Source organism: Pempheris klunzingeri, chromosome 8, assembly GCF_042242105.1.
Source record: "Pempheris klunzingeri isolate RE-2024b chromosome 8, fPemKlu1.hap1, whole genome shotgun sequence".
NCBI classification, from domain to species: Eukaryota; Metazoa; Chordata; class Actinopteri; order Acropomatiformes; family Pempheridae; genus Pempheris; species Pempheris klunzingeri.
This window is the reverse complement of record NC_092019.1, coordinates 14488231-14504259: the sequence shown is the minus strand read 5'-3', so window position 1 is coordinate 14504259 and position 16029 is coordinate 14488231. Positions and strand designations below refer to the sequence as shown.

The following is a 16029-nucleotide window of genomic DNA, read 5'->3' as shown; positions in this document are numbered from 1 at the left end:
ATGTTTTCAGACAGTCATGGTCCCCAGAGGATGAATTATACTTTTATTGTAAATATGTAGAGAATTTGTTATTGTATGATTAGGACGAGAGTTGGTCTGGACAAAAATTATGTTAGAAATTAGTTTGTGATCATAGTCGAGACTCAAATTAGACCTCTCCCTTTTGGCAATGCAATCATGTGTGACTCTGAAATGTCCATCCAGGTTCGGGCAAGTCCTTTTCCATGATGGGGAACGGGGAGCAGCCGGGTTTAATCCCTCGACTCTGCTGCTCGCTGTTTGAGAGAGTCCACACAGAAGAAAACGAGGGCCATACTTTTAAGGTAGAGGTGTCCTACATGGAGATCTACAATGAGAAGGTCCGTGACCTGCTCGATCCCAAAGGGTGAGTCTAATGTGTGGTCTTGTTCTTTTTCTTCACAATAAGCACATCTGACCATTATAAGAGAATTTATTGAGCTAATGTTTTGATGATGCTTTTGACCTTGGGGTGACAGATGCAGCTGGTCGCGCAAACTGTTGTGTAATCTTCTCATAGTCTTCACTCGCTCCAACTCCAGCATGGGCGGCGACTTCTCTGTCAGCCCCCAGTTTGTGTTAGTTTGCATCTCTGTTTATAGCTCTGTTGTGTCTAGTGGCCTGAATGGGGGACGGCGACAGAATGATGTGAGTAGGAAGCTCAACCCAGTCATTTCCTGCAGAACAGCGGCCAGTGTCGTCCTCTGACACTGCTGCATTCTTTGCCTCCGTGGTCTGATGTGGGTTGGCAGACAGACTGCAGGGGCGAGCGAACTGTGAAAGAGTGTGTTTCAGAGACAGCTGTTAGTGAAGCTGGGAGCAGGAGAGCAGTCAGAGCAGCCTGTGAGCCGAGTTCCAGAGAAGGACTACAGTGGAGTGCTCTGTGTGCTGCAGATGTCTGAAGATGCAGCCAGACACATTTCGATGGCAACTTCCTCTCGTTTATATAACAAGCCTCTTGATCTTCCCATCTATCTGCCTCTGGGATTTTTAGGATTCAATTTTTACACGTGATATAGAGGCAGGTGCAAATAGGATCTCTGTTACACTGTGAGTTGGTAGCTGGCCCATGGTCTCTGGTCCCTGTAGAGGTTGCATTGTCTTGCTTGCAGCAGTAGGTGGTTGATTACCAGTGTGGAAGCAGGGAACCTGGTTTCTGCCAACCCCAGTCGACATGTTGCCATGGACACTCCTGCTGATCAATAGGATTTTTCTCTGAAGATGAGCTTCAGTTTACCCACCTGCATCATCTAGTGAAACGCCTACCAACACTCAGTTTAAGTTTGCATAACACATTTATTATATTAGGATATCATTCACATTTTGATCAGAAAAGTCTATCCGAAATGAAATCATGCATTGTTTTAATAGATAAGTCTGATAATATTCTATTTTTGATACTGTATACCATGACAAGTTCAAAGCCCGATATAGCCCTCAGGCCTCCATCGTTGTCCAGATCGGTGAACCACATTGGTGGAATAGGTGGTATGTTCCTGAACATGGGCCGATTAATTTGGGTTAATCTCACACACACTGTCCAGTTGTCCCAAATAAAAACCAAACCAAATCTGCTGCTGAAAATAGTTCCTAACAAATACACTATTTACCCCTGATTAGCGACCAGTGCCCAGCATGTTTCAAGAATGTAGTAATAATAATGATTGAAGCATTTGTGGATGTTTTTTCAGATTTACATCTGTAGTCAGGACTCAGGGCTGCAGGAGGGCTGTGGAGGTCAGAGTATTGACAGATGTAGAAAAACTATATTAATGTTGGGCATAACATTTGATAACAGTAACAATAGCTGGTCGTGTCCTTCAAGAAACTTGATGAGAGTTGAAGAGAGTGTACCTTTTTGAAATGAGATATCCTGCCAGAGATATTTATGCTATTGAAGTTATTGTGAAATAGAATTATTACTGAATACCAATAGGATGCTGTTTCTAATTCCTCAGAAATTTTAATTAATGTTCAAGACAAGGGTCAATAAGTTATGAACCCTAAAGTATTCATTTAAGTTTTAATTCATTCTCATCAAGGACTCAAGGTCAGAGATGGTTTTAGCTTTTTAAAAGACAGAATTTGTTGGGCTGCCCAAAGTGCTAATAAGTGAAAAGGACTTTACAGAGAGTTGAATGTTAAATCAAATGTGCTGTTAAAACCCTGTTCACATTTTCTTGTGTTCTTTTTTTTCTGTTCGTCTCTAATTGCAAATGGTAATAATTCTTCCATTTTTCCCTCTCTTTCTTTCACTTGTGTTGCTTTCTATATTTGTGAAGGAGCCGACAATCCCTGAAAGTTCGGGAGCACAAAGTCCTGGGTCCGTATGTGGATGGTCTTTCTCAGCTGGCTGTGACCAACTTTGAGGTGTGTCTCTCACCCTATTCTCATCACGCTTAGGCAAAGCTAAATGCACCGTGTCTCACTGACCCAAAGGCCTCATATTTCACATACCCGTGACGTGTTTTGTTGCATAGAGCAGAAATGTCTTTGTATAATTTCCCCACTTCCCCACACGACTGATTTACATTTGGAATAACCATTTAGTTCCTTCCCAAGTTCAGAAACTCTATTGACGCATTTTCCTGATGTCGGGAAGTAGTCATGGGGTTTCGTGTAGTTTATATGCCAGGCCTTGGCAGGCCCTTCCTTAATTAAGTTTAAACATCTCCACCCTGTTCGTCTGTGCTCTGCTCTGCCTGATATTAGTCCAGTGAATTGCCCACATCCTTGGCCCACGGCCTGCTGTGACCCAGCCAAATCACATGGCACACAGCCATATGTGAATACCGTCTGACTTTCCTATCATCACAGTCATCCATGTTCAAGTTTTGCCTAAATCCAATGAAAGTGTTCTGCTTGTTTTTCAAATGTTCCTCTCTTTTTAGGACATTGAGGTGCTAATGTCAGAGGGAAACAAGTCTCGCACAGTTGCGGCCACCAACATGAATGAGGAGAGCAGTCGATCACATGCTGTCTTCAGTATCATTGTCACACAGACACTTTATGATCTACAGTCTGGGGTCAGTCTTTCTGTGCTTTTAACCCACTTTCACAATAAAATGCTCCTTGAATTTACTGATCTCATTGGTGTTGATCCTATAAAAGCATTTTGTTTTATTGTGAGTCTGACTGTTTGTTCATGTTGTGATGGTAAACAGAATTCAGGGGAGAAAGTGAGCAAGATGAGTCTGGTTGACCTGGCAGGCAGTGAGCGAGTGTCCAAGACTGGAGCTGCTGGAGAGAGACTCAAAGAGGGCAGCAATATTAACAAGTGGGTATATTCTTTATATGAAAGGCATATGAATGTCCACTGAATCATTTGACAGGATGACACTGAAATGGCTCTAATGGTTGTTTTTTTTTTTGGTATGGCTGTAGGTCTCTCACCACATTAGGCTGTGTGATTTCAGCTCTGGCTGATCAGTCTGCAGGAAAGGGGAAGGCCAAGTTTGTGCCATACAGAGACTCGGTCCTCACCTGGTTACTAAAGGTTTGACCCACAAATTACTCATATTTCTAACTGCCTTCTGCTGTGATTGAACATGTGATTTTTGCACAAGGAAAAATTTAGCGGCATGTTTTCTTGTCTTCAGGACAATCTGGGCGGCAACAGCAAGACAGCCATGATAGCTACAGTGAGTCCAGCAGCTGATAACTACGAGGAGACTCTGTCAACACTACGTTATGCCGACAGAGCCAAAAGAATAGTCAACCATGCCGTGGTGAATGAAGACCCCAATGCTCGGATCATCAGAGAGCTCAGGGAGGAGGTGGAGAAGCTCAAAGTTCAGCTCTCTCAGGCTGAGGTGGGAGAATAGAACAGGGTGGGCCGAAGAGGCTCACAAATGATGGATTAATTTGTGCCAGATTTGTCATCGATCACACGATGATCCAGATTTTACTAATGCTGTTTTTTCCATTGTTCTCATCAGTCGATGAAAGCTCCTGAGCTGAAGGAGAAACTGCATGAGTCTGAGAAACTCATTCAGGAGATGACTGTTACCTGGGAGGAGAAACTAAGAAAAACAGAGGAGATTGCCACTGTATGTATAAACAGACTGCCAAACCTCAATTCTAATTCAGCGTATTTATAAGTACAGTAACACTGTTGTTATCTATCCTCCGATGCGGCTGCGAGAAATCTGTTGTGGCTAAAGCAATCTTACTATGATCAGAGAGAAAAAGCTGGCAAGCTCCTGGCATGGAGAATTAAGAAAATGCAGAGTGACAGAGCGATTAACAGTATAATCACCTCTTCAGGGAACTTAACAGTAGACCCATCTGAAATCAATGACAGCTTTAGAGAGTTTTATCAAAATCTATATAAGTCAGAATGCCCTCAAGTTCCAGAGGAACGGGAAACATTCTTAGACCAAGTTCAATTCCAGACCCTAGCAGAAGATTCAAAAAAGGAATTAGACAGAGATTTAACTATTGAAGAAATATCACAGGCCATCAAAAATATTAGCAGTGGTAAGGCCCCCGGGCCGGATGGATTTACGATTGAATTCTATAAAACTTTTCAAGAAAAATTAATAATCCCACTCTTTAAAATGTATGAAGAAGCTTATCAAAATGGAAGTCTCCCACCCACTCTGAGATTGGCAATGATCACACTGATCTTAAAACCTGGTAAACCGCCCGCAGAATGTTCTTCATTTAGACCAATAAGTCTGATGGGGGTTGATACTAAAATACTTTGTAAAGTCTTAGCAAAAAGATTAGACCTCTACATCTCACAATTGGTTCATAATGATCAAAATGGCTTTGTACCAAAACGTCAAGGATTCCACAACATTAGAAGAGTTTTCAATATAATTTATGAGAAATTTGATGCTAAGGATACTGCTTTGTTATCGCTGGATGCCCGTCAGGCCAAGATTCTGATTTGGAAGCAACTTTCTTAAATGGATTCAGATTTAGTATATAGGACCCACTGCCAGTATTTTAACTAACAACATAGTTTCAAAACCAATTACATGAGAACGCTCCACACGCCAGGGATGCCCACTGTCACCAATGCTATTCGTACTGGCTATAGAACCCTTGGCTATGGCAATACGAACACAAACAAACAAACAGACTTGTCTGGTATCCGTTTAGGAGAACAAGAACACAGAGTGGCTCTATATGCTGATGATTTGATAGTTTTTTTAACAAAGCTGTCTACCAGCATACCAAACCTAATGCAACAAATTGAATTATTTGGACGGTTCTCTGGGTATACTATGAACGACTCAAAATCTTCGATACTATTTTTAAATAAGGACGAAAGGCTAAAACCAATCATACAAACCCCGTTTATTAATGCATACGAGGGATTTGTGTATCTTGGAATTAAAATTACCCCTGATGTTGAAACCACCGTTGCAAGAAACTACGACCCTTTGATCAGAAAAGTGAAGGCAACTCTGGATAGATGGATAATGCCCTTATCAATAATTGGCCGAATTAAGATGAGCGTGTTACCAAGGTTCTTATACCTCTTTCAGTCACTCCCTCTACCGCCACCAAAACTATTCTTTGATGAAGTAAACAGTATCTTTAATGCGTTCATCTGGAATAACAAAAAGTCCAGGCTGAGACTTCGCTTGCTGTACTTGCCATATGAAAGAGGAGGGCTAAAACTTCCAAACCTGAAATGGTATTACTGGTCTGCGCAGTTACGCTGCTTACGCTTACGTTTTACTTTTCAACTGAGACACCCCCAGCCTGGGTAAATATTGAACAAACATCAGTACCGAACCTTGCATTAAAATTGTATTTTTACTCTGCAAATCCCAAACGTTTAAAGAAAATAACAAACAACCCTTTTCTTAAAAATACCATAGATATTTGGTATAGGGCACATCAACATGTTGGTGATCTTCCTCCTATCTCACGTCTTTCCCCTATATGGGGCAACGTGTGCTTCAAGGCAGGAAGAGCAGATGGAGGTTTCAACATTTGGGCACATAAAGGTGTATAGAAGGTGGTAGACCTCTATGAGGATGGTAGTCTTCTCACATTTGACCAACTATGTCAAACATATGGCATTCCAAAGAAACATTTTTTTAAATATTTACAAGTAAAACATTTCATCATCATCAAAATACAAACACATTATATCTGAACCTCCGCTATCACATCTGGAGAGTCTCACACTCCAAAACTTGAAAGGTCAAATTTCTTTATTTTATGCAGCTCTATTGGCACATGATAAGGAAACCACCACTGACAGGCTGGATGCATGGAGATCCGATCTTCAAGAGGATATACATGAAGTAGATTGGGAAAGTGCATGTTAAATAGCCCAAACTCAATCAATCAATACAAGGATGAAACTCCTCCAATATAAATGGTTGATGAGAACTTACATCACTCCGACCAAACTGAATCGTTGGTCGCCCAACATCCCAGATACCTGCAGCAAATGTCTAGAAGGGAAGGGTACTTTGTTTCACTGTGTTTGGAGCTGTCCCAAATTACAGAAGTTCTGGAAATCAGTCATACAAACTTTGTCTAAGATTGTTGGTGTGAGGGTGCCTCTTCACGCAAGGATGTGTGTGTTGGGTATATTTCCAGAGAACTGTATTTTCACTTCAAGTCAGTCAACACTCATCGACCACGGACTCCTGCAGGCCAGGAGGTTGATATCTTTATACTGGAAGAAAATGGACATACCCTCAATACATATGTGGGTGGGGGGGATGGCATCTTGTTTTGTACTGGAACAACTTACTTATATTGTCAGAGGAAGAGAAGGGGATTTTGAGAGAATATGGTCACCTTTAACTGAGTTTCTCAGATGTTACAAGGCCAATTAATTTTGACAGTGGTGCTGAATTGCTGAGCTGCATGCTGTGTGTTTATATTTATTTTTATTTATTTATTTTATTTTTTCATTCTTTTATTTATTTGGGGGGACTATGTTGCTCTTTGTTTGTTTTATGTTGAGTATATTGTTAATTATTTCATAATATAAAGCCCAATAAAGATATTGTTTAAAAAAAAAAAACACTGTTGTTATCTATGTTTACAGGAACGTCAGAAGCAGCTGGAGAGCATGGGCATCTCACTGGAGACATCAGGGATTAAAGTTGGTGAAGACAAGTGTTTCCTGGTCAATCTGAATGCTGATCCTGCCCTAAATGAGCTACTGGTCTACTACCTGAAGGTGACGCAGTTTTTACGATATGATAATGCAACACTGGCAAGATAACTTGTCGCAGATATTCCTCATCATCATCGTTACCCTTCTGCCTTTTTAAGTTTTGCCATTACTGCATCAGGATTTATACTTATTTGTGGCTTTACAAAGTCCCAAGTGACCACACTGGAAAAATAGCATAAACAGATAAATGCATTTATTCTCACTTCTGACTTTAAAAACAATTATACGAGTGAAGGCTATGGATGGATGGAAGATCTTGGTGGCAAAGATGCTGTAATTTTTTGTCTGTAATGGCTGCAAAAGTCACAAATCCAGAAGCCTAAAAGTTCTCTTAGTAATTGTCTCATTTTGGGGATGATTTCCATCACAAAAGCCACTTTGTCACTCACTCAGTCACTATTAGTATTACCGTTAAGGACACAGACGCACAAGCTTGATACCCCACATATCAAAGAATGTAATGAAAAATGTACCATCAGCTGAGGCCCTGAAACGAAGCGCATGTGTTTCAGTGATCCTGATGACTGTGTGAGAGCAGAGAGGAGTTCAGTAAGAGCAGTTTTGGATTTTGCAAAGCACTGAAGTGGAACAATCAGCCAGTTAGTTGGACCTGTAAGAGCAGAGCCATGTGAGAAAGCAGGCTGTGCAGCATACAGAACAACAGGCCTTTGTCTGGGTTCTGTCGGCCAGCCTGGCATATCAGTGTGGAATGAGTGAAATGGGTTAGTTCGCTGCAGGGTAGGACATCCTCTAGAAGCTGGGATGTTTAACAACGCCCACTCTGCAATGAGAGAGACACAAGTTTTTTCACTTAGGCTTGCTTTTTTCTTTGGTTTTATTCCTGAATTTCATAAAAAATTAAGATTCCTAAGATGTATTTTTTGCAAATGATATTATTCTTGTTTCTAGCTCTTAAGGTAGTGACCTGGAAGTTGGGAAAAGGTGCAATTACTTTCAGATCTGCCATTAAAGTTTCCCAAATCTGTCCTCCACCTGTGTGTAGGAGCACACACGTGTGGGCGCAGACACGTCTCAGGACATACAGCTGTTTGGGATCGGTATCCAGCCGGAGCACTGCGTCCTGGAGCTCTGCCCAGATGGTGATGTCACCCTGATGCCCATAGGGAATGCCAGGTGAGCTACTATACAACTGCCTCCAACATACTCTCTATCTGTCTCTGTGTGTCTCTCTGTGTTGTCTGTCTCCTTCACGGATGACTGGACCTCAGTGTTTCACATGACCTCACTGTACAGGAATCTATGATCTGAGCTCCCCGCTTTGATATCAGAGCCATGTCTCCCTCCCACTACAAAGAGATTGTTCCTTCTCAATTAGTTTTCCTTTTTTAAAGATGAAGATTATGATTCCATCTGACAACTTCATTATTAGAATTAAATTCCTCTGTTTTCTACAGGACCTGTGTGAACGGAACAATGATTGACTCCTTGGTGCACCTGTGGCATGGAGATCGTATCTTATGGGGCAACAATCACTTCTTCAGGTATAAGACTTGTCATAGTGTGGCCACATTGAAATTTAAGAGGAGTCATGACATTAAAAAGTCACTGATCAGAGGTCCTGTTGCTCTGTAGGATTAATCTGCCTAAACGAAAGCGGCGGGACCGTTTAAAGGAGCTGGAGAGAGCTTCTCCCAGAGAGAGCTTCGTGGAGGCAGATGTGGAGACCGCCAGCGAGGCCTCGTCGGAGCAGGAGTACAGCTATGAGTTTGCCCAGATGGAGGTCATAATGAAGACTCTTGGGTCTAATGGTATGATTAGGATAATCTGTGTGCTGCAATTTACATTGTCTTTTAGGCTTGCAGGCCACAGCTGTATACAGTATGTATTCCACTTTGATTTCTGACTCCTCAAGTTGTTCCAGCTACTTTGACCAAATAATGACATAATTTAGAAATGCCAATATTGTAAAACAATACGCTGCTCTTTGTTTATCTCCTCATATTGACTGTAGAAATGGACAATTTTAGTGTTAATCACAGCAATCAGCTGACTATTTGGTTAGTTCATTGTTGCTGCAAAATCCAAATGTTTGTAGTAGCTGTAGTAGCAGCTAACAAAAGACAACTGCCACAGCTGAGACAATTATTTAGGGCTTAAAGTAAAGATTAGATTCATTGTTCATTTATCCTTTGATTACACAATGATTGTAAGACAATTCACTTGGAGTCACTTAAATGCCCAACAAAACTTTTGTCTTCTTCCTATGGGCCTGTTGAATCTCTGGTTGATCTACTAAATCATTATACAAACAATCATTTTCTATCTAACATTATTTATGTCGGCAACAACACACATTACAATAAGAAAATAATCTACTATCAAGACCACAACTTCTAGTGGAAAAAGTATTATTGATATACTGTTTTACTGTTTGGTTTGTTCTCACACGTGCTGTCCTGTTCCTTTACTAAAGACGCTTTGCTCAGAGCTGCTCCTGTAAGTGAACAATCCACAAGACGTATGTACTGGATTGTGAAATGTGCTGTATCTCATGTGTAGACCCTATGCAGAATGTGGTCCAGGTGCTGGAGAAGCAGTACCTGGAGGAGAAGCGGACAGCTCTGGAGGAACAGAGGATGATGTATGAACGAGAGCTGGAGTCGCTACGGCAACAACTGTCTCCTGAGAAAACACCACAGCACCACCGCAGCAGCAGTGACCGCCTTACGTTCCCGACACACACACCTCACAGCAAGCTGCGACTGTGGACAGAAGAGCGGTTAGTGGAATAAGTTTGCACACACAGTGTAACTTTTTTATATCTCCTGTGTATTTATTAGGTATACCCAGTTATATGAACATGTGCAGCCAAATGTGCAGAAAATCCTCAATTTTTTAAAGCATGGAGTCATTTAAAGGGGCAAAATATTTCACAGAGGTTTTGTTTGATGCTGTTTCGTAAGTTCCTGCAGGTTTATCACCGAGTTCAAGTTGTTATATGGAGTTGAGATCAGATCTAGACAGTAAGCAGGAATGTGGAATAAATAAAGTCACCCTAAGCAGGATTCAATCTCACCATTGTGTACTTCACTGAGAGAAACCAGACCCTTCTGCACATCTATGTAGCAGTCAGCTGTTATATGTAAAATCGATACCTAATTGTAGCTGTATTATTCTCTGATCTGAGTGAGTTTTTACTGATGTGTCATTTCCAATTTGTTGGCTTGAGCTGCTGTGGTTTCTGAAAATACCAGAAAAAGAGCCAAATCTGAGATGCTGAAAATCAGTGACTCTTCTACTAAAATATCAAAAAAAAAAAATTCAAATCAAGCTTTAGTCAATCAGTAACTCAGCTCTGAATGAATGATCTCTGTGTTCTGTTGTATGTGCGTGTGTCTGTCTGTCAGGGATGAGCTTTTTCGTCAGAGCCTTTCTCGACTCAGGGAGCAGGTTGTGAAAGCCAACACCTTGGTGCGAGAAGCCAACTTTTTGGCAGAGGAGATGAACAAACTGACTGACTATCAGGTCACCCTTCAGATTCCTGCAGCCAACCTCAGCGCAAACCGCAAGGTCAGACCTCTGAACCCCCAGCAATCACACCATCACCACCACATCACCTTACAAGGGGATATGATATCTCATTGGTACAGATTTTACTGGCATCGGTTTAAGCCTTTAGCCATAAAATCTCATGGTGTGACTGGTTATTGAAATATAAGAGGTGTATAAGAAGTTGTTAACCTGTTTTGTGCAGCGTGGAGCGATAGTGAGTGAGCCAGCCATTCAGGTGCGGAGAAAAGGGAAGGGGACCCAGGTGTGGACCATTGAGAAGCTGGAAAACAAACTGGTAGATATGAGAGACCACTACAGAGACTGGAAGGAAGGCACAGAGGAGTTGGTAAGAAACAGGAAAAGATAAGTAGAATAAGTAGAAAGATTTATTTTTTAAATGAATTGGATTATTAAGGAGCTCCTCTGTTTTTTTCAGTGTAACAAGGCAAACAGTAATCCCTGTGACCCATTCTATGAGGCGCAAGAAAACCACAACCTGATAGGAGTGGCCAACATTTTTCTGGAGTGCCTTTTCCATGATGTCAAACTGCAATATGCTGTCCCCATCATCAGCCAACAGGGAGAGGTAAGGGTACGCCAACACACACACACAGATTAACACATTGATAAATTATTCATAGTGCAGCTCTTAGATCTCTGAGATCTAAGATCTCTAAAATTATTATTACATCAGGTCCATTGAGAATTGAAATTATTATTCATCACTAAAAAATGTAGACATACACATGATTAAGCTTGTAAGTAATACTTCCAAAAAAAAGAAATACAAATGATTAAGTCCCAAAAAAAATCAGAAATCCACTTTTAAAAAGGTTAGACATATGCATACAGCATGTAAAGGCAGTAGGTCATAAAATACATTTTGGGACGTCTTTTTTTTGAACGGGGGAGTTGATGTGTCCTTGGCCTGTGTGCACAGGTAGCGGGCAGGTTGCACATTGAGCTGATGAGAGTCAGTGGAGCCGTACCAGAGCGGCTGTCCGGAGGGGACGACTCATCAGAGAACTCCAGTGAGAGCAGCTGCTATGAGGTGATGGACACCAATGGGGAGATCGTCCACATGGCCAAGAGGCTCACCTGCAGGGTAAAAGGCTTCTTTTTGCATATAACTGGGACGTGTTGTTGTAGAACAAAATGATGACTGTCACAGTACATCATTGCTCACTAACTCAGTCTGTTTCTTTGCTGCAGGTGCGGATCAGGGAGGCTACAGGTCTGCCACTCAACCTGTCCAACTTTGTCTTCTGTCAGTACACCTTCTGGGAGCATGGCGAGCCCACTGTGGCTCCTCCCATGGTCAGCCCAGACAGACCTTCCCCTCGAAGCCCAGATGCCCAATTTACTGTTCAGTTTGATCACTGCAAGGTAACTGAGGGGGGGATGCTGGTTTGTTTCAACTTAAGGCTGTTAGTCCCTCATTTCAAAGCACTAATGGGAATTTTACATTCCTTTATTGTTTACTTGTCTCAAACATTTCTTTGTGCAGGACTACGTTGTGCATGTGACAGATGAGTTCTTGGAGTTTATATCAGATGGAGCGCTGGCTATAGAGGTATGGGGTCACCGCTGTGCTGGGAATGGCCGATCGCTGTGGGAGTTAGACGCACTGGAGGCCAAGACCCAGACGCTCCGAGACAGGTATCACATGTTGCAGTCAGACCTTTGCGCATACAGACACACACAGGCTGACATTTCATACCTCACTAATCTTGGCTGTTTAGGTGGAATGAGGTGTCTCGCATGATCGAGCTGTGGACCTCCATCCAGGAGCTGAATGAGCAGGGAGAGTACTCATCTGTGGAGCTGCATCCTGGAAAAGATATCAGCACAGGAGGAGTCTTCCAACTCCGACAGGTCAGAGAAAAACTATGAGCAAGTTTCCCTTTAGGTCAGACTGGCTGCCCTACATCAAACACAGACTTAAGAGGATCATAGCTAATTGTATAATTTTAAACAGCTTTGCACATGTTGCACTTTGAGTGCAGCGCTGGGAGCAGCATGTTGAATTATGGGGATTTTGTCCAAGCAGGGTCACTCCAGGAGGCTGCAGGTGTGTGTGAAGCCGGTCCAAAACTCAGGCACTTTGCCTCTGCTGGTGGAGGCTGTGCTGTCCGTCTCTATTGGCTGTGTGTCTGCTCGCTCCACCAAACTACAGAGACCACTTGACAGCTACCAGGTCTGTGAAACAGAAATACTCATTTTTTGCATATACTCACACACCAGTCACTCTATGAACCTATTACAAAAATAGCATGATGACTTGTATGTTACAGATTCTGCATTAAAATAGAACAGTGTTTTGGGAACAGTATGCTTGCTTCATGCCAGCGATATTCAATATTATGCTGATTCAGCCAAAGTATGTTTAGTGCTTCTCTGGTTTCTTGCCATGACTGGTTCATCTAGATAGCTGGCAGTGAGTCTAAACAAGGCCAAGGAATGTAGAAACTCATTAGTACTGTGTTTGTTCTGTTATCATGCACTGATGTGCCCTGATGTAGAAAGGAAGCGACAATTGAATAAAAGCAAATTAGTCACGGAATCCATTTTTTATTCATTCATTGTTCAAAAGCATATAAACATGGATGCAAATTGTTCTTTCACATCACTGGGATTCTTAGAAAGTTACATTAGCAGTGAATGGTAAGCTACAATATGAGCTGTTCCCCACATTTGACTGAGTGTGTTCTCTCCTGCCAGAGAGAGGTGGAAGACGATGTGGATAGTTATCAGGTACCCCCCCCTGCTCAGTCTCCTCCTGCTGCTCCCCTGTAGTTCATTCTGCAGCATGAAGGAAACCAACTGATCGTGTGTTTGCGACTAGGCCTGTTGCTGAGGGCATGTGAGGCAGGAGGCAGAGGGCTGTGCCTCTACCAACCAAATGAGTGCTTTATTAAACAGCAGCTGCACATGCAGATGATTTCTGATGCTGTAATTATCAGTCACACCAAACGTTCTTTGGCAGCCCTGTATGCAAAATACCACCCATGGCTGAACTCCCAGTCAGAAGTCTATCTCCCAGGGATCTTGTCCTGCTCTCTCTTGCCTTTCCCCTCAGGTTGCGCGCACTAATGCTGCTGTTTGCTTGTCACTACTGAAGAGCTGCAGGGATAATAAGCCTCACTTAATCACACAGGCAATGCATGGCTGCATGATTTACAGTACTTTGCATGGTGGAAGAGTGCAGACATCAGAGATGTAATATGGTTGGCTTTGAGGTCTGTTGGTTACTGTGGACATTGCAAAGAGGAATCTGCTCTCTGTGGTTCCCTCACTGAGTGATCTGCTGTACATCCAGGTAGGACTTTGGGTGGCTGTGACTGCATGTGTGTTGTTGTAAGTGCCTGTGTGTGAATGCATGTGTGTAAGTTGAAGTGTGGTTAAAGGGAGGTTTTATGCTTGTGTGTTTTTAGAATTTGACCATAATTTGAACATGATTGTTTTTTCAACCAAAAAAGCATGCCTAAAGGCTTGGATTTTTAAAGGGGAATTTTGCCACTTTTTCTGTGGATGTCTAATTAGTGTTGACGGACGTACAAGCACTGCTGTACACTGCTGGCACAGCTCTGGAAGCAGAACTCAGCTTTGTTGTTCAATATAGCAGTCACTGAGGTATTTATTGCTTCAATTGATACATTTACCATCAACACTGATTGGACATCCACATAAAATGTGGAGAAATCTCCCTTTAACACCTCAGGTTTGGGAACACACAGTGGGTACGGAAAGTATTCAGACCCCTTCACTTTTTCCACATTTTGTTATGTTACAGCCTTATTCCAAAATGGATTAAATTCTTTTTTTCCCCCTCATCAATCTACACACAATACCCCATAATGACAAAGTGAAAAAAGTTTTTTAGAAATTTTTGCAAATGTATTAAAAATAAAAAACTGAAATATCACATGTACATAAGTATTCACACCCTTTATTCAGTACTTTGTTGAGGCACCTTTGGCAGCGATTACAGCCTCAAGTCTTCTTGGGTATGATGCTACAAGCTTGGCACACCTGCATTTGGGGTGTTTTTCCCATTCTTCTCTGCAGATCCTCTCAAGCTCTGTCAGGTTAGATGGGGAGCGTCGCTGCACAGCTATTTTCAGGTCTTTCCAGAGATGTTCAATGGGGTTCAAGTCTGGGCTCTGGCTGGGCCACTCAAGGTCATTCACAGACTTGTCCCGAAGCCACTCCTTCGTTATCTTGGCTGTGTGCTTCGGGTTGTTGTCCTGTTGGAAGGTGAACCGTTGCCCCAGTCTGAGATCCTGAGCGCTCTGAAGCAGGTTTTCATCCAGGATGTCTCTGTACTTTACTGCATTCATCTTTCCTTCTATCCTGACTAGTCTCCCAGTTCCTGGCGCTGAAAAACATCTCCACAGCATGATGCTGCCACCACCATGCTTCACCGTAGGGATGGTATTTGCCAGGTGATGAGCGGTGCCTGGTTTCCTCCAGACGTGACGCTTGGCATTCAGGCCAAATAGTTCTATCTTGGTTTCATTTATTTATTTATTTAACAGGGACGGTACACATTAATGAATATTTCTGTAAATGTGCCAGTATTAGCGTAAGGAAGCTATTTTTCAACTGTTCAACTGCAAGGTGTAAAATGCCAGCAGTTCACATTCATATACATAGTAGACACAATTAACCTTTAAAATATTAACAAAACATCTAGACAGACAATGGTGCATGGGCAGGTGATCATGCAGCACAAAACATGACAGAAGACAAAATGAGGAGACATGAAAACAGAAGAAGACATGAGAGACGACCTGCAGGGCTCTAGTGTGGACAGTGCTGATGTGATTTCAGCCAGTTTTTATTTTTTGTTGTACGTGGGGCATTCTCTTATGGGAAGGGGTATGCTGTTCCAAATATTACCGCCCCTCACTGAAAGAACAGATTGTCCAAAGGTGGTCCGTCTGTAGGGCACGTCACAGTCTCCTCTGACCATAGACCGAGTGGCTCTGCCAGCAGCACGCTTTGGTTTAATAAAATCCATTAATGGTGGTGGGGCAAGTCCATATAGTATTTTGTACACAGCACAAGCATATTTAAAATATTTAAAGTTATCAAAAGTCAGGAGATTGTATGTCTTTAGAATACGACAATGGTGGTACGAAATAGGCTTTCTGGCAAATATCTTTAATGCTCTTTTATATAATGTTTCTATTTGTCTGAGTATGGTGTCATTTGTGAGAGACCAGTTTGTAAAACAATACTCGATATGTGAGAACACCATAGCATGCAGAAACATTCTAGCTGCCTTAATCGTCATTGATGATCGGATATATTTAAAATTGTGTAAGCTGAATTTA

General features: G+C 42.1%; 1 protein-coding gene across 1 annotated transcript in view; it reads left to right on the top strand.

Annotated features, from left to right (window-relative positions):
- kif13a (kinesin family member 13A) overlaps positions 1-16029 on the top strand; it is a 39576-nt gene that overhangs the window by 15067 nt on the left and 8480 nt on the right. The window contains exons 6-26 of the mRNA XM_070836201.1: positions 205-385; positions 2301-2388; positions 2910-3044; positions 3183-3295; positions 3403-3514; positions 3618-3830; positions 3957-4067; positions 7046-7180; positions 8181-8311; positions 8593-8679; positions 8771-8946; positions 9698-9917; positions 10546-10708; positions 10893-11036; positions 11127-11276; positions 11631-11795; positions 11903-12076; positions 12198-12349; positions 12433-12565; positions 12741-12887; positions 13412-13444. Coding sequence (XP_070692302.1) covers positions 205-385; positions 2301-2388; positions 2910-3044; positions 3183-3295; positions 3403-3514; positions 3618-3830; positions 3957-4067; positions 7046-7180; positions 8181-8311; positions 8593-8679; positions 8771-8946; positions 9698-9917; positions 10546-10708; positions 10893-11036; positions 11127-11276; positions 11631-11795; positions 11903-12076; positions 12198-12349; positions 12433-12565; positions 12741-12887; positions 13412-13444 — 2963 coding nt within the window. The remainder of the gene's footprint in view (positions 1-204; positions 386-2300; positions 2389-2909; positions 3045-3182; positions 3296-3402; positions 3515-3617; positions 3831-3956; positions 4068-7045; positions 7181-8180; positions 8312-8592; positions 8680-8770; positions 8947-9697; positions 9918-10545; positions 10709-10892; positions 11037-11126; positions 11277-11630; positions 11796-11902; positions 12077-12197; positions 12350-12432; positions 12566-12740; positions 12888-13411; positions 13445-16029) is intronic.